The sequence below is a fragment of the Protopterus annectens genome, chromosome 6.part0 (genome assembly GCF_019279795.1).
Source record: "Protopterus annectens isolate FY-2018-M chromosome 6.part0, PAN1.0, whole genome shotgun sequence".
NCBI classification, from domain to species: domain Eukaryota; kingdom Metazoa; phylum Chordata; order Ceratodontiformes; family Protopteridae; genus Protopterus; species Protopterus annectens.
The window spans coordinates 382,657,785-382,681,042 of NC_056737.1; the positions used below are offsets into that span (position 1 = coordinate 382,657,785).

A 23,258-nucleotide genomic window follows, 5' to 3' on the forward strand; every position below is an offset into this window, starting at 1 on the left:
TTTCTAATATTTGAAGACCCCAAAGACATTTTTTGTGATAACTGCAACAATTTGTGAAATAATCCTCTTCTATTTTATCGATATTTTAGCATTTATTTTTAAATGATTGCAGATTCAAGATTACTTCATAATTGTTAATCAGCATCAAAGATGTAACACTGGCAATATTAGAATGGTATATGTGATATATTAATTCACTAGTAAATATCCATATTTTTCCTTTAGTTTTTTTTTTCATTACAATTACGTTTATTTAAATTTTATTGTTGATAGCTTCACTAAGTATTTTATGGATTTTTAGTAATGCTGAGCATGCCTTTCAACTGTCCAGATTTTTGCCACATATTTTGGTCTGCTCCTCATAACATTTGTGACTTTCTGGCAAATCACTAAGGACTGAAGTCACTAACCAATGACATTCGAGTTTCAGACTTCATATCTTTCAGAAAATGTATGCTAGCACAAATAATGTTATTCTAGCAATTTCTGTGTATAAGAGCAATATTTAAAATCGGTCTGTATTTTTGGGCCTTTGTCCACCCATTATTTTAGGGTTTGTCCAGATTTCTTGTGATAAGAGTTTGAGAGCTGTGATGCTGAGGAATAGGTAGTAGAAAAATATCCTTCAGCTTAGTGGGACATGTTACTTCAAAGATGCTATGGGGCTCAACATGGAAACTTTACAGGACCTAGTGGTATCCTAAACAAGGGCACCGAGAACGTATTTGAAGAAGTTTCTATTCAGGTTATTATGACATTCAGGACAGAATAGATTCCCATAGTATACAGCTGTGTTGTACATTTGCCTAGTTAACAGAAATTTGTTATCTGTATCTTGTAACACAAAAAGTGTAATTTGTGGCCTGTTCCATGGAACTGAGGGATAAAACCCTGACTATGACACTGGTTTGAGCAGTGGCTTTGAATGGAGGAAGTCAGTCCCATCTGCCTGCATGTTAGCAACCAATGGAGACCGGGTATTGCAGCAAATTAGCATGAAGGAGCAGAGATTTTTACCCACCAAATAGGACATTTGTATGCAGTAGCCCGGGCTGGCAGATGTACAGTGGCTCACACTGGTCTTTCAAAACAAATAGATAGGAATGTACTGTTATACTATTAGCTATGCATTTGGTCTATATATCGGTATTGGAGAATTTCCAGGCCTATTGTTGTAGGTTCAAGTTAAAGTAACAGTTAAAACAACTAGCATGCACCAAACTGAGTTTGTATAAAATAGAATTTGTTAGAAAAAATATTAAATTAATGTAATGGATAGATATTAAAAGTGCTGTTAAATTAATGTAATGGATAGATATTAAAAGTGTTGTATGGCATTAACAAGGCAGGAATAAATATCACGTCAGTTCAGTTAAGCATCCAAAAATGTTAGGAAGGTTAAAATACATTTCTAAGTCTAAAAAGAAAAGATTATTTTATATCTGGAAGCCTCTGGGTAGGAAATGTCCTTGGGGTTAAGGTTTAGTCCCTTTATTCGTTCCTCAGATCCTTCTGGGTTGGAACTTTTATGATTTTTTTTTCCAAGCACCTTTATTGAATTATCATTTGTGACATAAGCAAATTTACATTCATATAAACGTAGTCACACTATAATTAACATAAACATTTTACTTCACATATATTGCTGTATATCATATAACCTAAGCAACATTACATAATGTATTCAATTTCTGCCTGTTTTTAAACAAGAAGCATCTTTATTAACCCATCACTTACTACATAGACAGTCATACAGTTATACAAATGAAAACAAACCACCCTTGGTAGACTCAATTCCAGAGTGGAAAACTAGTTCTGAGTTCTTTCCATTCTCTGGTGAATACAGAAAATTGAAAGGATTTCTTTCAAATCAACACAAATTTCTCCTTAGGCACAAGTCCATTCAGTTGCAAGCAGAACTTGGCTGGTTTCCTTTTTATGAAAACCTCCTCTGCTTCACTGCAAATTAATATTCTTGCATCTTTGGATGACCAGCATCTTGAAATCAGCAAGTTAAAATATAATAATTCTCAGTTTTTATAAGAGTATAGGCTGTTTGTATTAGAAGTATTTTGGAACTTCTATGAACATCTGTATAAAGCAGATAAATATGGAAATCAAGAAAAGATACAGCTGGAAATGTTTTGGAAGAATTAAATATGCCAATGCTAGAGGGAGAAGAGGCTCAATTACCGACAGGACAGGAGGAGCTGAAATAAAAATGGTGATGTATAACCAATTTACAGGAAAGTCCTCAGGATTAGATGGTATTCCTGTGGATGTTTGGAAGTTAGGAGGGGAAAAAAAACCTGATGAACATCTGGAAGGTTTTGTTTAACAGTATTTTAAGAAGAGGAGAAGCACCAACATCCTGGAAGAAAGTGGTAGGACTACCTAAAAAGGGTATAGCTCCATCAGATCCTGCTTCATACAGGCCCATTTCAGTACTAAATTATGATTAAAAATGTATTCACCATCAACTACTTCAATACCTGCTCCACAATAATTTACTTGCTAACTGCCAGCACGGCTTTAGGCCCTTTCATAGCACTACTACTGCCATGCTAACTTTTACTGACTGTATAAATAGGAATCGAAACAATAACTCTCTCTCTTCTGCACTATTCATTGACCTATCAAAAGCCTTTGATATGGTCAACCATAACTTACTTATCATTGTGCTAAAAGCCAAATCTCTTGACCCACAAGCAGTTCTTTGGTTTAAATCCTATCTAGAAAATAGACAACAAGCAGTGCTCTGGGACAATAATCTCTCCACACTCCTCCCTATGAACATTGGAGTCCCTTAAGGCTCTATCCTAGGCCCTCTTCTTTTTTCCATTTTTATTAATGATCTCCATACTGTTTTTCCTCAAGCCACCTGCATACAATACGCTGATGACTCTAGTTTAATCTGTACTGCTAAGTCATCAACCTCTCTCCAGACCCTTACTCAAACTGTATTCAACTCTGTTGAAAATTGGTTCGCCCATCATTGCCTCCTCCTTCACCCCAAAAAAACAAAATTATTACTTTTTGCTCCCACACAAAAGTCACCACAGATCCACTTCACAATTACCTCTAATAATGGAACTAGTATTTCCCCTGATACTACTGCACATCTCCTGGGCATAACCATTGATCATAACCTCAGCTATGATGACCATATCAACAATACTATAAAAACTGTCAATAAAAAATTAGGCTCCCTGTATAGAATCAAACCCTTCCTCACACTACTAGCTAGAACCACCATTGCCCAGACTCATCTCACTTCTACCCTATTCTATGCTTCTGCCATATATACCAATCTATCAAAGCACAATCTTAGCAAACTTGAAACTAGCTATAATAATATAGTCAGATTTGCCACTGCCTCCCCTTATAGAACCCACCACTGTCTCAACCTTAAACAATTCAGATGGTCAGAACTACAAAATCAACTACTATATAATCAACTTGTGATCACACAAAAAATTCTTTATCACCCAAATAATACCCCTGTCCTCTCTAACCTGATCTCCCCATATAAAAATCTTACAACACTATGCTCAGCTAATAAGCTACTAATTTCCAAAAATAAATCTAATAACAAAGCTGGGGACTCGCTTTTTTACCAATGTTGTGGCAGAATCTGGAACAAGCTTCCTAGAACACTCACTTCTCTCTCATCTACACCACTCTTCAGGGAACATCTAAAAATACATTGGCTTTGTTTCTGCTCTAAGCCTGACTGAATCATACTTATCCTCTTAATTCTCTTCTTGCTATACCCCTTCCTCCTGGGCTATGGCCCCTCTGCAACATTAATCAATAGAAGCTAACTTTATGCTAGTACTTGTGTTTTCCTGCCTTTTCTCTTTCTCCTTCTTTGACTTAATGAATGATAATTTTAAAATAGTGTGTAAACTTGTACTTGATTGTTTCTTAAACCTATGCAAAGACACTGTTCTATTGTTCACAGAAACAATTTTTATTTTTTCTTCCAAACATTTTTGCTCTCTAATGTATTTGAATCTAGTCATTTTTAATTATTGTATTTTGTAATTTACTTATGCTTGGAGCTTTTTTCCCCGGGCCTCTACTGAAAATGGACATGTATCCAGCTAGACTAGCCCGGTCAACAAAAATAAAATAAAATAAATTATGTCATTAATGGCTAAAAGAATAGAAGTGTGATGCCGAAATTGATAGATATGGATTTGTGTGGTTTTATAGAGGGGAAGGTAAATATTTGAGAACATAAACAGAATAGTGATAGCATTTGCATTCCCAGATAAAATTATTAGGAGGATATATGAAGGATCGGAGGTGAAAATTAAAGCGGGTGGGGTCCTCTCTGATAATCTCTGCTTGAGCAGAAGAACCAGGCAGGGGTGTTCTTTCTCCCCTTTGTTATTTGCATTATATTTAGAACCATTGGCAAAGAAAATAAGAGACTCAGAAATTCAAGGATATGATTGTTGTAGTAGTCAAGAAAAACTGGCTGTATTTGCAGATGACATTATTTTATACCTGACAAAACAAGAAAGGGCATTACATTTCTGTGGAACATATTGAAACAGTTTCAAACCTTTTTGGGATCCCTTTTGGGTTACAAAATGAATGAAGCAAAAACAAAAGCATTAGCTATAAATTATGTACCCACATACAAATTAGTTCAGCAACATCCATATTTATGGGGACAAGATAAAATGAAGTATTTAGGAGTATGGATTAAAAATGATACTGGTCTGGCAGCTAAGGATATGTGGGAAGAGATTAAACAAAAGATAAGAGATTGCCTTCCATGGCAAGGACTGATGTCAGAATATCGGCAAAGAGAAGGAAATAAGGGGGGGGGGTCCTAAACAAAAGACCAGCACTGGTAGAGATTTTATTAGAATCTAGAACAGAAGTTGCCATTAAGAAAGGAATAATTAGTAGAGCATATAAAATATAGCATGATAACTGTAAGAATCAATCAGAGGAGGTTAGGAAGGACTGGGAAGAGAGATTAGATAAGCAATTCAGAAAGAAACAGTGGGGGGATATATGTATGTTTCCCAGATATTTAACAAAATCTGGAAGATTTCAGATCTTTGCCTGGAAGTGCTAACATAAGTATTTTTATACCTCAAGCAGGCCTTAAAGATTTTTTTCTCAGATAGGCAGCAAATGTTGGAGGTGTGATGGGGAAGAAAGAGGTAACTGAGATCATATTTTCTGGGAATGTAATGAGTTGGTAGACTTTAAAGATTTCCTGCAGACTGCTCTGTTGGAGATGCTGGGTGAGCAATTTGGAGTGACTAGGGAAATGATTTTTTGAGCTATGATACAAACTCAGAGAATTGCCTAGACACAGTATGGCCTTGCTGAATCTAATCATGATGGCTGCCAAAAAAGCAATTACTAGAAAATGGAAATCAAAGTCTAAACCAACTTTACTAGAAGTAGTGAAGATAGTAACAGAGTTAAAACAACTGGAACTGGGATCATTAGAAAAGGGTAGAAGCAAATTACATAGGAAAAGTGTGAACTGAGGGATCAATTCATGCAGAGCAGGAATGAGGTTTAAAAAAGGCAGGATTTGAATGAGCTGTGTAATGGTTGACTAACAATGACTGGATATGTTAAAAGTGATGTACAATGTTTGCAGCTACAGTTGTGTCAGCACAGTTTGGAATGTATAACGTTTGCAACTGAGATTGTGTTGTTGTGGTTTATTGTCATTTATATAAATGTAACATGGCCAATGTCATACATGATAATTTATTAAAGATGTTTCTTGTTAAAAAAAAAATGTGTAAGCTGTTTAGCAGTCCTCTGTTATGTAACCATGACAGGCTTCTCCTCAGGGTTACAAGATATGGGTTAGCTGAACAGATCAGATGAGAAATAATGTAATCTGTTAATTTTGCTAGTAAATATCCATATTTTCCCTTTAGTTTTTTCATTACAGTTGAGTTCATTTAAATTAGATTGTTGATAGCTTCACTAAGTAATAGATGTAGACTGTGCTTGGGATTTGGAATAGCCAGCTATAGAGGGTGACCGTGAGTAGCCAGCACTGCTTCGTCCTTCTAGAGGGGGTGGAAGTCGGCGCCATCTGCTGCAGTGTTGGCATGCAATAGAGACTGGGTATTGCAGCAAAATAGCATGAAGGATCAGGGATTTGCACTGTGCAATCCCCCTGCTTTACAAGTTTCTCTACAAGTTTATGCCTTTTGTCAAAAGGAAAGAAAGCTGATGTGTCTTTTTCCTCTCAGCTTTTGATTTTTCTCATCTGCAATAATAAGCACAGATCTTTGACAGGTTAATGTTTTAGGAAAGGGAATGTATGCTAGGCCACTTACAATGTGTCCTGAGTTTTATTTCCATTCCTTTTTGACCACTTGATACTTCAGTCTTCAAGAGAAAGATAATGTACATTTTGTAAGTACAGCTTTGAAGCCACTAGGTGTGACTGGTTTCATTTGGCCTTCTTTCTGTGTGAGTGGAAAAGTAAACAGACACCAGCAGAAACCGCCAAGAGGCCCCTTTTCTCCAACTAGAAAAATCTTTTCGAATTGAACACGGCATTATGTACTCCACGTTCTAGTGTGATTGTGTTTTCATGCACTAAGTGTATTCAAGCAGCTAAATAGTGCTTTCTTTTTAAGTGTTTATGTACTGCCACATTATATATCAAAGATTAACAAGGTTACTGCATAGCAATGCTTAAAGGAAACTAACAAATGCAGGGCAACAGTGACATTAAAAATAATACAAATGATGTTTATATTGCCATCAAAAGCCTTCATTCCTACAGGCTCCCGTCTACTACTTTTGGAATCACATTTCTCCAGGCTCCAGAATTTAAAAAGAAAAATATCCATAAGGATGATACCACTAAACCACCAGATATATTTCTTCAGTCCAAAGACAATTCAATGCCATTCCACTCTTGGTTGTCCACTCATTTGGGAGCAGTCCGTGGTTTGGTGGGGTAAGCTGGACCCTCATATGGCTGGTTGGTGTTCAGAGCAGCCTGATGGAATAAGGATTTGGTTAAAATGAGTTAGTTGTGGATGTGAATGACAGAGAAAAAGTACTCTGCCTGTAGAGCTTGAAGATGAGATGTGCAGACTGCGCATAAACTTCTGGACCTATTGTGTAGCAGGATCTAGTGAGTCGCAAGTTTATTCACTATATCTTCAATTTTCTAAGATTTGTGAATAAAATTTTGACAGAATTATATCAGCTGCTAACTCAGTGGATAAAACGTTTCATTAAGAGAGTGGGTTATTATTGCAGTCTACATTCTGTAAAATGGACGCAGGAATACCTTCTCGTCTTTGAAGTCACATCTATTGTCTTAATTTATTTTATATATAAAACTAGTTTCTGAGTTATTGGACACGATCTGTGCAGCTTGTATGAAAAGTATAACCTGAGTACACCCATCCAGGACTGTATGCTTTTTTCAAGGATATTTTGGATGTGGTTAATTGCTTAGCGAGGTAATAACCTTTTCTGTGTTCAAAATTAAAGATTTGGGAAAATATACTGTATGTTGAATCGTGACTAATTTATCTATTTTTTTTTTTCCTGATGGGAGGTAGGCAGTTGTCAAAAAAGTCAGCCCACTTATATATATTTCCTTGCAAATCATTAACATGATCAGCTACATGGCTTCTGAATACACATGACGTTTTACTTGTGTAAGTCTTTACTGCTGCATTCCGACCAATAAAGTCAAACCCCCCTAATTATAATTTTGCAAGCACCCTAATATTTATGGGCATGAGGTTTGGTTTTAAGCTTTGTGTTTCCAACATATGGTTAAACAATACACTTATGCTGTACTGATGAGCTTAGAAAAAGAGTGAAACCTGGCATTTCTACAACTACTGTAGTTAGCTTTAGTGACTTGAATGTATGAATGAAGACTTAAAGTAAAAAGTTATGGGTAATCAGAAGCCATGTTGCTAAAACACTGGTAAGTCCTTAATGGCTAATTGGCATATTTCCCATTGACCTCTACTACAGGAGGTTTAAGGTATAATGAAGTCACTAGCTTGACTGAGTCTTTCTTGTAGTTTAAAGTAAAGAACAATGGGGATTTGTGCATCATTAGTTCGAGTAACAAAGAACTTAAGCAGTGGTGTACGTTCTTTTCTCTCTGTCCACTTATGTTTGATGTACAGGTGAAGCCACGTCCAGCAGTATGTGCACATACATATAATATAAATGAATGTAATAACCAGGTGCTTCTTTATTGAAACCATGATTGAATGTGCAGCCTTGTATTTATTTTTCATAGGGCGCAGAGAGGATACATTGATGATTAATGCACAAGTCCTTTTTTTTTTTCTTATACTGATATGGACTTGGGTATGTTAACTGGGGGATGTCATAAGATCAGAATCTCAAAAGACTGAAACCCATATTATTGAAAACATATTTAATGCAGGGGGGTCTGTATCCCTCCACACCCCCTGCTAATTATATGTACCAACTCAGAGATCGCACAACACTGGGGAAAGGGCAGATTCCCATTTTCAATATTTTTAGTTTTTGATATTTTGGGTTTCATTCTTTTGATATTTTGATCTTATGACATAGACCCATTAACTGTTGTGTTGATTCTATTTCTAGTGCTTTGATGTGTGTCTAGCTTTTTCTGTACCTGCCTCACTCTGGAAAAGTAATCAGGATCCATGTGTTCTTCTTCCTCTTGAGAATGCTGACAAATGCTCAGTAATGAAATAAACATCCATAGCAGCCTGCTCAGCATAGGAGTAAAACACAATATAATAAAATAAGCATTTGCAATGGTCTGTGTTTGTACATAGTTGCTTTATCATCATTATCTATTTTCAGATAAAATGACTTGTATATTTAAACTGCAGAAGAGTGCAACTGGATTCACATGCTTTTTCTATTTCTTAGGAATTGGAAAGATTTCAGAAGTTTGTGAAAAGATGCCCTCCTTTTGATGTTGTTATAGATGGACTTAATGTGGCCAACATCTCCAGCAAAGAGAGACAGTCACAAACTGTAAGTTCTTTCCCCTTCCTGTTAATTGTGAGCTGATAAAAATTCTAGCTGCTGTGAAATATTTTGTGTCACTGACAATTTCTTGTAGCCTGTATTGGTTCTGTTCAGTACATGAGTTGTCCTGTGGTGTTGATTCAAAGCGGCTGATTCAAAGAAAAAACGTCAAGTCAGTGTGCTTCACCTAGGCATTGAAGGACGCTGCTTAGGGTTAAATGTTGGCTTTGGTGTGCTAGTAATGATCAAGAATACATGCCAAATAAGAAAATCTGCAGTACTGGACTTTACCACATAGCATTTTCACACTGACATTTAGATGCCTCTCTTGACAAGTACCACACTCACACCGTTGTACATGTTCCCTTAAGAATGTAGTCAGTCAGTAACACTGATGCATTAACTGTTATGCACTGAAAGTAAACACTGCCATTATCAAGACTGTCTTGTCAAATAGACATATGTATATGTCTTTATTCTTATTGGATATGCTCTGTATTTTCCATGCTACAGAACTGGGTAAATGAGTTTATCAAAACTGAATGATTGTAGGTGCTAGAGTGAGAATTGGGTGCCTGCCCCATCCTGACGGCTGTGCAACCATAGTGTTTAAGTGATGGAGTGGGGAAAATCCCTCCATGGGGATTGCTGATAAGGTTACCCTTTCAGATTACTTATATTAAGTTTGTTTTATGGTTTTAAGTTTGTTTTTTTTGTGCACAAGTGTGTTTGTGTTTAGTGGCTTTTGGTTTTGGTAATGCATTCATTGGGCTGGCATGAACTGATGTAAATATGTTGATTCTTTAAGTTTTTTTTTTTTTTTTTTACCAAATACAAAAGTCAGCAGTAAATGAACCTAAAGTTCCTTGTATTGAATGTCTTTTGGTGAGAATTGTTTATTTTTATTTTTTTGTCATACAGGCATTCAGCTCCATTGTACAGAAAGAGTGCAGTATACACAGTCTAGTTTGCCTTTTGTTTAAAAAAAAAATTATATATGTATATGTGTGTGAGTGTATATGTGTGTGTGGGTGTTTGTGTATGGGTCTACTTTGTTTTATTGAAAGTTAATTTCACTGAATTTGAATTCACCCTGACTAAATCGCTGAAAGCTCAAATTACTGAAAACTCATTTTGAGTCTCATTTCACTGAAGTGAGGTACTGGCACTGTGTAGAATACTGTAAGGCAAGTAAAAGGTGTAAGCCCTTTTCACCAATGTAGTGTGGTCCTGTAGTTAGTATATATTGTTAGGGGGTATGAGGGGCTAGGGGTATGAGGGGTGTAGCCCCCCAACCTAGTTTGGTTTTATATTTCACTGAAAGCTTCAAAACAATACATTTTCAACCATAGACATGCATACTTACAACACCAATGACTAACTCTTTGCAGAAGACAATATATACCCAAATTAAGTGGGGGGCTACACCCCCATGTCCCAATGTGGGAGGCTGTGCCCCCCACCCCCTCTAACTCTCTCTCTCTGTCTCTCTCTCTATATATATATATATGTATATATATATATATATATATATATATATGTATGCATATATATATATATATATATATATACTAACTCCAGGATCGCACTACAGTGGTGAAAAAAGCATGTACCTTTTACTTGCCTTACAGTACTCTACACAGAGCCAGTACTTCACTTCAGTGAAGTGAGAGTCGGTGAAATGAGTCTTCAGTAATTTGAGCTTTCAGCGATTTGGTCAGGGTGAAATCAAATTCGGTGAAATGAGCTTTCAATGAAATAAAGTAGACCCATATATATATATATATATATATATATATATATATATATATATATATATATATATATATATATATATATATATATATATATATATATATATATATATATATATATATATATTTATATATATATATACTTTTCCTTTAGTAGTAGTTATTCTGAAGACTTTATGGTTTCTAAATGTTATTGCTGTAAATACTGCAATTTCAGTTTGTATTTAATATTATGGTTTGCATACTCATTTTTCTTCATGTATTTTCACATTTTCCTTTTGCATTTATCTAACAATTTGTATTTTACGTTATGATTTGCACACACCTTTTTGTTGAAGCATTTTTGTATTTTTTTTTTCATTTCTTTTATTTTTCCAGACCCTGAAAAGACTGAATACATAAATAAACACTGATAGAGTAGTAATCAGAATGGCAAATGTCACACCAAGAAATCTGGTTAAATTAAAACACGGTATCTTGCAAAAAGAAAGTTGGTTAAAAATCTAAGATTCAAAAGCAAAGGAACCTTGTTCTGTGAACTGCTAAAATATATTTTAAAATCATCAATGTGATGTTGCTGCATATTTCTTCTTTTCAAAATAAATTGCTACTTGTCATAGCCTTGTGGCTGCATCAAGTGCAGTCTACTGTCTTAAATGATCATACTTTGGAGGTGAACTCTTAGAGCAGGATAACAAATGGGCTTCTATTCACCAATGGCAGTTCATAGTTTCACAGGCAAGTATTAGGCTTGCTGTACTTGTGGGCCATTTTAAGCTTTGCCAATTTCCCTTAAAAGTGAGAATCATACCCTGTACCTTGTTATCCTGTGCACCAAAATTACATAATACCAAGTCCACAATTTTCAAGCATAAAATATACCTTGCAAAATAAACATTGTGTGGATAAAACAAAAAATCCTTATTTCTTGCATTGTAACTAGATCCTCAGCCCTCCAGCCCTTTTAGCTTGAAACGCATAATAGGTGGCACATCATATAACAGAAAGTCACTCTTAACAAACACATTTAATTTCTGAAAGTCAGGAATTTATTGACTTTGCTATATAGTATACCTGCTGCTGTGTTTCAACCCACAAAGGTTCTAGAGCTGAGGCATTAGTGACAGTATAAGAAATAGATTTCCTTGTTTTGCCCACATGTATCTTGTTTTCGTGAGGCAGTTACGTGATCTTTTAATCAAGCAGTCTAGGGTCTCCTTGTGAATTTAAGTTTGCTTCACTGTTCCGCTTATCCAATACCAGTTGGTATGCACGCCATATAAAAGCAGTATTACACCAAGCTATCTTCATTTGTACGTATAACTTTGCCTGGAGACGTCAAGCAACTAATGGTTTCAGTTCTTTTGGCAATAGCTGATAAATGTATTTTATTGTTTTTTTATATAATTTGAGGAAATAATTGTATTAATGACACTATGTGGGCAGCCATGGTGGTGCAGCGGTTAGCGTTGCCACCTCACAGCAAGAGGTTCTCTGGTTCGATTCTTGGCTGGGGTGCCTTCTTTGCAGAGTCTGCATGTCCTCCCTGTGGTCGCATGGGTTTCTTCCGGGTGCTCCGGTTTCCTCCCACATCCCAAAGACATGCTGTAGGTGGATTGGACACTCTAAATTGGCCCTAGGTGTGAGTGTGTGCATGTGTGTGCCTTCTGTGGAAGGTTGGGTACCAGGCTGGCAACTCGACACCGTAAAACTCCACTGCCAATCATGAGTGGACAGGTGATCCGCTGTGGCGACCCCTAACCGGGAAAAGCCGAAAGAAGAGGAAGAAAAATTGTATTAATGGCACTTCTGGTTTATTGTAGGGTAATAACATTCTCAGTTAAGCCAGTAAACAATTGTGCCTGAACAAGATAGGTACCACTAAAGATTTCGGGCAGGATTTATAGTTATGGTACAGAGTCAGCAGGCTCAAAACACAAAAAAATGCATGGGAAAAGGCTGCATAAAATTTGTAAACAATTGAGTTTCACTGCTGCAGAAGAGTTTTGTTGCTGAGTACTAAGCTAGATAATGTTGAACAATACAGATACGGATGAACAACTTAGTATGAATAACACTACTGACATAATTCAGAGATTGTCATACTGTGTACCAAGGTTTTTAGACTTCACAGGAAAAACACTGTTGTAAGAGATCTAGTAACTATGCAGTAACTCCCTAGCTGCTAAAGCAGCAGGGCAAACAAGGCTAGCAGTGCTGCACAGGAAACGCCCTTTGTGCAAGGCTTCCTTAAATGTATACCGATCCACAAACATATGGAGACATGTGCATAAAAGTTTATAAAGGTGTCTGCTGTTTTTAATTTCTCCAAGTCTTTTGGGTTTCTAATACTGTGATTGGAATGGACCCCATTCCTAAGTCAAAGTACGATTAAAGTTCATGAAATTAGTATTGTTTCACTCTTTGATGTTAGCCAAAAGTGCTCTTCACAGCACCCGCAATGTGCCTAGTAGTGACTCCTCCTGTAATTCGTACGGTGTTACGTGAATTGGTAACTTATCTAAATAAGATTGTAAATTCTTTTTTATAAGACCAGTTGCTCCTACTACTATTGGAACTGTCTGGGTATCTTTCTTCCACATGGCTCTTGTTTCTGCCTGCAGATCAAGGTATTTTATGACTTTGTCTCTCTCTGTACGCAAGACACTTTAGTCACTAGGTGTGGCGAGATCAATGCTACTTTTGTCTTCTTTTCTTGGACCACTATATCCGGTTTTCTAGCATCTATCTTTTGAACTGTTGGTATTGGGTGATCCCATGTGATATAAACTTCATCATTTTCTGTGATTCTTTGTGGCTCATGTTTCCAGTGTTTTTCAGCCACTTCGAAACTATAATGTTTGCACAAATTGAAGTGTAACAGTCTCGCCACATTATTATGCCTTTCGGTATACAGTCCATCTGCCATTAGTGTGTCGCAACCAGCAGCAAGGTGTGTGACTGTTTCCAGTTCGGTTTTACAAAACCAACATATGTCTGTTTCTCCCACGTGTTCAATGGACTTTGTAAACCAGCGTGTACGTAGCCCACTATCTTAGGCTGCCAGTATTAGCCTTTCATTTCTTGATGTGAATTCACCTCTCCTTAACCATTCCTGCATTCGTTCTTGATCAACATGAGGCTCTTCCAGAAGTTTTTTATACTTGCAACTATATTTGTTTTTTCCACATTTCTTGCCTTCTCATCTGGTCCTTCACCTTATATTCTTTCTTTTGTTTTTTTTTTAGCACATTCAGTTGCTGCCTGTTTTTTATCTGCTTCTGGTTTGATTTCCATTCCTGCTTGATATTGATATGCTTCTGCTAAATTAAGCAGAGATGTCATCTTAGATTTATTCTCCTCATGTTTCAAAACTTTCACTACATTTGAATCCTGTGAGGTCAGCAGATATGTGTGGAGTCCCACGATTGCAGATCTATACATGTAATCAATTTCAAGGAGGCCCATCCCTCCTTCGGAATGGGGAATATATAATCTTGGTATACACTGATTTTTATAAATTATTTGGTGAGCATGAAGCATCCTTGTTTTAATATCCAATCTATCCAACACTTTTTGGGGCCAGTCAATCTCTTCAAAACTGTAAATTAGGACAGGAAGAGCAAATTGATTTATGGCTTGGATCTTGTTCCTAGATGTCAATGCTGTTTTCAGGATTAATTTATGTCTTCTAAAGTAGTCCTTACTGAGCTTTATTCACATTTGCTCATGTTTTGTTGCTGATCCTTCATCAATTCCCAAGTATTTATACACTCCCTCTTGGTCAAGTTCTTTTATATCACATTCTTGTCCCAAACTGATGTTTTCTTGGTGCTGCAGATTTCCTTTTGTAAAGGTTGCTTTTGCACATTTATCAAGACCAAATGACATTCCAATATCTTCTGAAAAAGTTTTGAAAACCTGCAGCTGTGCTTTCAGTTCCTCATCTGATGAGCTATACAGTTTTAAATCATCGACAAAGAGAAGATGAGAAGTCATTAAACCTTGTTGTTTTTTAGAAGACAAATTGTATCCATGGCCTAAGCTGTTAAGTAAAAAACTTAATGGATAAATGGCAAGGCGGAATAGCAATGGTGACAGAGATTCACCCTGGAATATCCTCCTTTGGATTTTTATCCCTGGGATAATAATTGTCCTTCATCATGGCTTAATTGCAAAATGGCCTGCCACTGTTTCATGGTTACCATAATGCAGTCAGTCAGTGTAGTGTGTAATCTTATGGATTTTAAGCACTCTTTTATCAATGAGTGTGGGATACTATCAAATGCTTTTTTGTAGTTAATCCATGCCATACTTAGATTCTTCCCCTTCTTACAGTTCTCCACTATAACTTTGTTTAACAACAAGTGATCCTTTGCTCTATATGACTTTCTTTTATTGCCCTTTTGTTCTACTGCCATAATTGAGTTTTCTTCTAAATGTCTATAAACTCTGTAGGCTTCAATTCCTGTGTATAGTTTATATGTTGTCGGAAGACAAGTTATCGGTCTATAATTTTTAGGGTAGCTTGCAGGTTCACAGAGCATTGTTTTTCCTGTTGTTAACCAGTGTGATGTCTGTTCGGGGTGTACATATAAATAGTTCTTACTCATATGCAAAGAAGTTAATACTTTAATCCAAATGTTAGGTACTGCATCTGGGCATGAGTTTTTTCAGTCAGAGGCTTTTCTTAACTTTGTTTCAGTCTCTCTGGCTATTTCATCCCATTTTATATCCTGTACCTTTAAAGTTCTTATTCTTTCTTTTACTTCTTCTATCAATTTAACATCTTTTTTATGTACCACAGGATCTTCATAGATACTTCTCCAAAATGTATCTACTTCTTTTTTTGGTGGTCTTTCATTTCCTTTTACCTTATTTCCCAATTCTCTATATAACTTTTTGGGTCATCAGTAAATTGCTTATTTTGTGCTTTTCCCTTATATTTATCTTTGTATCTTCTAAGTCTTTCCGCCTGTTTTGAAATTTTTAGTTTATGTGCAATAGTGCATAATTGATCCTGGTCTGTTCTAATACTGCGCATTGCTTTTATCACATCTGTCTTTTAGTATTTTTGTTGATCTGTTCCCTCTTCTATAGTCTTCTAACAATGACACCTCTTGTCATAACTGCTTTATGGTTTTCTCTCTTCAATATTTCCATGATGGTATTCGCTTTCGCCCCTTCTTTTCCCTTGCTGCCCTGTGTTCCTGTGGTAGAACTTTATCAGTTATTAATTTAGCAGCACAGTAATATATTCTGTTTACTTCTGTTATATTTCATGGTTCCCTATTAGAGGACCGAAGACGCATTCTTTTGAATGCATCTTGGTCAAACTCAAAAGATGGAAATGGGAAAATATTGAAGCGGCTTTTAAGTGAATTCTTTCCCTGGGAAAGTATCTGCTTGGCTGCTTTATTACTTTGCCATTTTCGGCACCGTAGTGTGGTCTCAGAGTTGGTATATTTAAGTAGGGGGTGGGGGGTGCAGCCCCCACTTAATGTAATGTTTAAAGTGTTTTATTTATTTTTTTTGTTGGAACAGCGATTTTTTTACCTAGGAAATAAATCGCTGTTTTGACAGTTCAAAATTGTAAGCTTTCGCTTACATAGGATCGATTAATCACCATTCGCTTTTTTAAGCATTCGGTGATCTAATATAGACCCTATTACATGTATCTCTATGAACAGTCCTAATTACTGGGTTCATTTGTTTTATCAAGCTTCTGACTTTTGGGTTTTTATTAACCTTCTGTAGTCTATTTCTCTCATTGATATTGATATATCTGTCTATTAAATCAAGCAACTCTTCTCTTAATTAATTTTCTTCCATACTGAGGGCACATCCCTTGTTTTCCTTTTCCTGCGGGCATTCTATAGAAAGTTCTGTACCATCTTCCTGTGGCACATTCTCTTCAATTTCATCCTGTGTCATCTGTTGTTCTGTCATGTGGGACCTCCCTGGCCTATCACTCCTCAACATTGACTGCATCAGAGTTTCCACAGTTTCCTGTTCCTTTCCTTGCTGCCTAGCTTCAAATGAACATTTATACTGGTTTCCTGTGGAAGGCTCCAAAATATCTTGATATGGCACCTGACCAACTGCTTCCTGTTCCACTGGTTTCCCCTTAATTTGGATATCCATTGCTCTGTCATGTTGTGGTACCTTCTGTATTTAATTTTCTACACTGAATCCTTCTCTTTGCAACTGTTCCATTACCTCAATTTCTATTTCTGTGACTTCTCCATTACTAATCTCTTTTTCTACTTTTCCTCTTAGTCTTATTTCTTCTTCACATGTCTCCTGATCTTCTTGCATTTCCTTATTCTGGGGACTCACTCCAACATGCTGCGATGTCTGTTTTAGACCTTCTACATTAAAACCTTCACTTTGCAGGCACTCTACAACTTCAACTTCTAGTTCTTTAACTTCTGCTTTACTAATTGTCTTTTCTACATTACATCTTTGCGCTATTAATCTTTTTATTCTGAAATTTTCCATATCTGGATGCCTTTGCCTATATTTCTCTTCAAATATCTTTGAAGACTGCCTTCTCTATATTAGTTAACTTGGCTTTCTCCTTTGCATAAATATTGTACCATATCAAATCTCTCTTTCTTTCCCATGTCCATATTTCTTTTTTATATTTTTCAAATATCTCTAGGTTTTGTTGTTTATATTTTCTCACTTCCTCAGAGGCTTCTTTTTCCAAAGAGATCAAAGTTTCATGATTTATATACTGTTTTTCAAAAGTCTGTTGTATTAATGAACACAAATTTTTATTTGAAGCTTGTGACAGTTTTTCCTGCGGAAGTACTTTTCTTTCCTCTAATTTCTCTCGTAATCGTTTTGTATATCTTGTGTCTAGGAATTCTGGGCTTTTTACACATATGCTTTCTGATGTCTCATTAGTAGCCTCAAGGTTGGTTTATTGTTGGGATACTTTTTTGCTTCTAGGGGGAAGCCTCACCGAGTCTTTTTGCTTCAACACCAAATCCAACAACTTATTTTCCCAAATCTTTCCACAGAGACAGACTTCCAGAGAAACTCTCGCACAACGTTGGCCCCATTGTCTCCCTTACTCTTCTTGATGAAGCTCATTCAGAAAGCCAAACTTTACAATGTTATGGTCATTCCTATAACCCAGTTATGGACTCCATCAGATTTAGTTTCCACTTCTTAAGGAGACCCAACTTTTGGGTACTCATCCAGGACTCCTGGCTCATTCATTTGGCAAACCTCATTCCTACATTTGACCATATGATTTCTTTTATCCTGTTAATGGCCAGGGAACCAGCATACCCATCTAGGGTGCTCCAGTTCTTAACAATATCACAGAAACCTTTAACCAGAAAACTCTGTAAGGGTAACTGGCTGAAGTTTTCCTTGAGACACTCAACAGGGACTGGAACACTTTACAGCCATAATTCTAACAGTTCTGTTTCTCTTATCTGAGGTCTGAGACTAGGGTTGTAGCTTCTAAACAACACCTGCAGTTATCTCCATCTGCCATTAGAGCTTCAGCCATTCATGTCTGGTCTCTGAGAGAGCTTGCAAACCCTTCCTCAGAGGAGTTTCTATTCAGGTCACAATATAAAGACCTGGCACCTCCATAGAATATCATTTTTTTTGAAAAATTGGTCTCAGCCTGCTTTGAGTGTGCTACAAAGGTAAATCTGAAGTTTTGTCCTGGAAACATTATTCTTAATGGTCATCACTTCAGCCAAAAGCATCTCATAGTTATATGCACAGTAAACTTCCCTTTCTTTTTTTTCACAAAGTCAGAGTGGTACTTAGAAATGAACCAGCTTTTATGCCTAAAATAACTTCTGAATGTTATCTTAACCAAATCATAAATCTTCCTGTTTTTTCCCACATTATTTAAACAAGTGAGAATATAAAAAACTGCATTGCTTGGATATTCACAGACAACTCCATTTTATAGCAAATCAGGCAAGATTAACAGCCATTTGCATACTTCACTCTAAACAAATTTGGAAAAAAATGTTATGAAGGTCACATTGCCCTGGTGGTTATCTGACTCCATCCTGAAGCACTTATTCACCCTAGAGATTGCAGACGTCTGTGCAGTCACTGAGAAATGGTTTAAAGCCATGAAGAGCACACCAACATTGCAAAGTTGTAATACCTTTCACACATTTAGATCAGCTACTACACAGATTGGGACTAAATGTGGAGGTGTCTTAATTTACATCAACAATAAATATACCTCAAGTCTGGTCAAACTTTACAATTCACTTGAGCTTCTCCACATTCAAATCACCATACTCAAAATCCAATACTACTTCCTTGTAAAGCTATAGGTTTCCCTCTTTGACCCTGGAAACCTATACCATGTATGTAAACTTATTGGAAACACTCACCATCTGACCCAATACCATATTCATGGGTGACTTTAATTATCCCACATCAGATGTACAGGCACAGAGATTCCTGGATTTTGTAAATACAAACTCCCTGGGCCAGATTGTCAATACACCAACAAGGGGTGCAACCATACTGGATCTGGTCCTCACTAATATGGGAGAGTACTGCGCACCCCCTGGTGTAATGTCTTCTCTCGTAAAATCACACTACAAAATGGTCTCCTTTGAAGTAAAAATAAAACCTGGAACCCCAGATAACCGTGGAATATTGAGGAACTACTCTAAGGCTAACTTCCTACTATTAAGTAATAACCTGGCAAAAATTCAAGCCCCATAAACCCTGAGAACACTGTTGTCTATGCAGAGCTGTTCACAGAGACCCTATACAAGCATGTTAATAGTTGCAAAGAGGCAGCTGTACCCACCAGAGAAAAGTACAGAACTAACTTAAATAAGCTACCCTGGTGGAATCATAACATCAATAGGCGGTATAACAGAAGAAAGAAAATCATGGCAAACATTAGGAGGTGCATCACCCAGCAGGATAAAATCACTCTCATCAAACTAAACAAACAACTCTGTAGACAAATAAAGTCTACCAAAGCCAAATCTGAGGTAAATTTGGTCTCCCAGGCCAAGGACAACCACAAAGCATTCTTTTGCTATGTCTGCCACCTCAAAGACAATACCCAATTGTGTGCAGAGCTCATTGTAAATGGAGCCATCTATACTGAGCCTGAAGATAAAGCAAACCTACTGCCGGTAAATTCAGCTCCAGCTTTACCTCCCTCTCCCCATCAACCTTTCCTCAAGAAATACCATCTAATATAACTATCCCCGCTAGCACTAGGGAACAGGTTCTTAATGCTCTCTCTTAGGCCAAGAACACTGCATCGATGGGTCCAAACGTATCCCAGGATGCATTCTAAATAGCATGAAGCATGATCTATCAGTCTGTCTGGAATTGCTGTTTAACTATAGCTTCCAAACAGGTTTCATGCCTCATGAATGGAGGACAGCAACAGTCATCCCTCTGCACAAAGGTGGGCTATCTACAGACCCTGATACCTACAGAACCATAAGTCTGTCTAGTCTCATGTGCAAAGCCATGGAAATAATTATCATTGAAATGATCAGTAATGACATAGGAAACCTCCAGACATTGGACCCAGCCCAGTTTGCTTTTAAGGGTAGGTCATGCCTATTTAACATGGTGGACTACTTTGAAAAGGTAACCGAAGGAATGGATGAGGGCAACATTGTTCACACTGCCTACATTGACCTGGCCAAGGCACAATCACACACTTGGGCATTGTTGACAAACTTAAGAGGTTAGATGCAAACCCGTATGTCAACCAAGTGGATAGTCAGCTGGCTCACGAGCAGGACCCAGGAAGTTAGAATTGTGGAGTCCACTTCTACAAAGAGGCCAGTCACAAGCAGAGTCCCAAAGGGATCTGCCCTGGGGCCACTCCATTTTGGTATTTACTTCTCTGAAATTAACGCTAATGTCGGTACCTCAGGCTGACTAAATTTGGAGATGATTGCAAATTAGGAGTTGTCATTAAATCACCCACTGACATAAATGTTCTGCAGAAAGGGTTGACACAGACAAACAACTGGTGCCAGAACCATGGACTAAAACTAAATACCAAGAAATGCATAATAGTATCCTTCAGGAAGTCATCCACCCCAGGTAGCTATCATATTGACAACACACCCCTATGAGATGACCCAGTAGTCAGAGACTTGGGGACACAGAGAGACAGTAATCTAGTCTTTGACCATCACGTGTCTACTGTAGTGAGGAAATCATTCTATGTTGTGCGACTTATAAACAAAGGCATGGCATCTAAGTCCAAGGAAGTTATTGTTCCCCTGTGTTTGGCATTCATCAGACCTATCATTGAGTACAGAGCCCCCTTTGGTATGTACCTAACTAGGCATATCCAACAGTTAGAATGCCCACAGAGGTTCCTTCCTAAAAGAATACAGGGCATAAGTAATATGCCCTAAGCAGATCACCTCAAGGCCCTTTCCTTTTATTCTGTCTCCATAAGGCTGTTGAGAGGATATCTATGCCTGGCATACAATGCATTGTATGACCCCACTCTGATGGACCTCCTGCATATCTGCAAAACAAACAGCACCAGAATTACCCATTCTAAAGACTTAAATATTGCTTGTGATATAAATAGGACCTGATGAAGAGACAGGTATGTATCCCAGAGATTACCCCTTCTCTGGAACAGGCTCCTCATCCTTGTGAAGCAGAGGCCCTCCCTAACCCAATTCAAGTGTATCTTGGACAATTGGCTGGAGAACAGGAAATTCAGCCCTGGTTTGGCACCCATATCTCTAATGGACCCAGGCAGCCTGTGAATGGTTCATCTCCCAGCCTCCTACTTGTACATGTTTCACCTCTCAAGCCCCTGCTTACACTTATCAAAGGTACCATGACTTGCAGAGATTTGGAATGCATGGCTAGGTTTAAAAAAGGTTGTTGTGGTTGTTAGTGTAGTAAACATCTATAAAACTATACTTCTAGTCAGAAATCTCTGCTGTTTGAACCTACAGCCCATTCCACAGTAGCAAAATCTACTTTGTAGCCTTATTTTAAAAGTCTCTCAGTGGATGTCATTTGTGCAGCAAGCTACATGGACATCATTGCACATATTTGCAAAGCAATATAAAATGGATGCAGTGTCCAGGTCAGAGCCCTTCTTTTGCTTGGAATTTTGTCATGAGACCACCCAAGCTTGCCTGCTGTGACCTCAGTGTATTTATTACATTTTACATTCTGGATCAACTCTGATACAAAAGTTATACACTTACTATAATGATAGTTCCGTTTGATCCTAGTCTGTACACTGTTATATACCTGCCCTCCTTTGCCCTATCAAATTGTTACCTTCATACTAACATGGAGGAGTATTTGGTGGTTATCAGTGTACCCATATGTGGAAGACATCTTTTTTTCACATGTGGAAGACATTATCCCTTGTCTGTATGTAGTTGTGTACATGAAAGCTGTTTTATAGTTATATAAATGAAATTTATTATAATTTGTTAGTGATGCAGGTCTTTAACCATATAACTCTTAGGTCCTTCAAGTACTTGCAGCAGTCAAATTCAGTGTGAAGATCGTCAGCACACCAGTGCATTATGAGAATGATGAGAGGAGCTAGGCCTTGAAGGTGATTCTTAATTATGTCCAGAAAAGCCTCTGTAATGACCAGTGCTATTATTAATCAACCATATCTATCATTATGGAAAGTACATAACTTAATATTTATCATCATCCTTGGCCGCTTATATTAATTTTATGTTCAGCTTTGATCTTCCATGTGGTAACTTTCAGATGTTAACTGTTTTTTATCTTGTCTTTAATGTGTGTAGATTTTATTATAGACATTAATTAGCTTTTTTTTTCTTTTATTGCTGAACTTATTAATGTTGGTGTTCCACCAAGGACGTTTACTCTCCCATTCCTCAGTATATAATTGATTGACTGGAATCACTTGATTTATAATAATAATTAGATCCGAGTGCAATTTATTGGTACAGTTGACAGTTGAGGCTACATGAGGGTTGGAAATCTTGCACTTGAATTTTGAGTGTTCATCATATAGTGTTGAAGCTTATCTTTTTAAAATTAATGCTTTCAGAGATGTTGATTGTGGTGGGTTTGGAAGCCCTAAAGGGGGAGAGAAATGATCTGCAATCAGATAATGATACTGTAGGAGTTTTACAAGAAGGTATGTTGCTAGTAACGATGATGCTAAGAAGATTTTGACCCATATTAGGTTTGCTAACTGTTTGTACAAGAGAGTTAGCATTTGCTAAGTCTAGGAATCTTAGGATGGGCCAAATATTTGTGGTATATATGCTCCAGATAATTGAAGGATAGCTGAAATCACCCATCAAAAGGGTATTTTTATTCATAGGTAGCTCAGTAAATGTGCAGAAATCTTTATGGTCTTTTATAGACATTGAAGCTGAACTTAGTGAGCTATGAATTGATAATTTGTTTTGTTCAGGGTGTTGTGATGGTCAGTAAACTCTTTGTGAGCTGTGGGGATTTTGATTAGAGATAATTGGA

At 37.1% G+C, this 23,258-nt stretch overlaps 1 protein-coding gene across 1 annotated transcript in view; it reads left to right on the forward strand.

The window, feature by feature from the left end:
- LOC122804326 (protein only RNase P catalytic subunit) overlaps window positions 1-23,258 on the forward strand; it is a 1,488,843-nt gene that overhangs the window by 660,313 nt on the left and 805,272 nt on the right. The window contains exon 4 of the mRNA XM_044074121.1: window positions 8,914-9,021. Within this exon, the coding sequence (XP_043930056.1) occupies window positions 8,914-9,021 (108 nt within the window). The remainder of the gene's footprint in view (window positions 1-8,913; window positions 9,022-23,258) is intronic.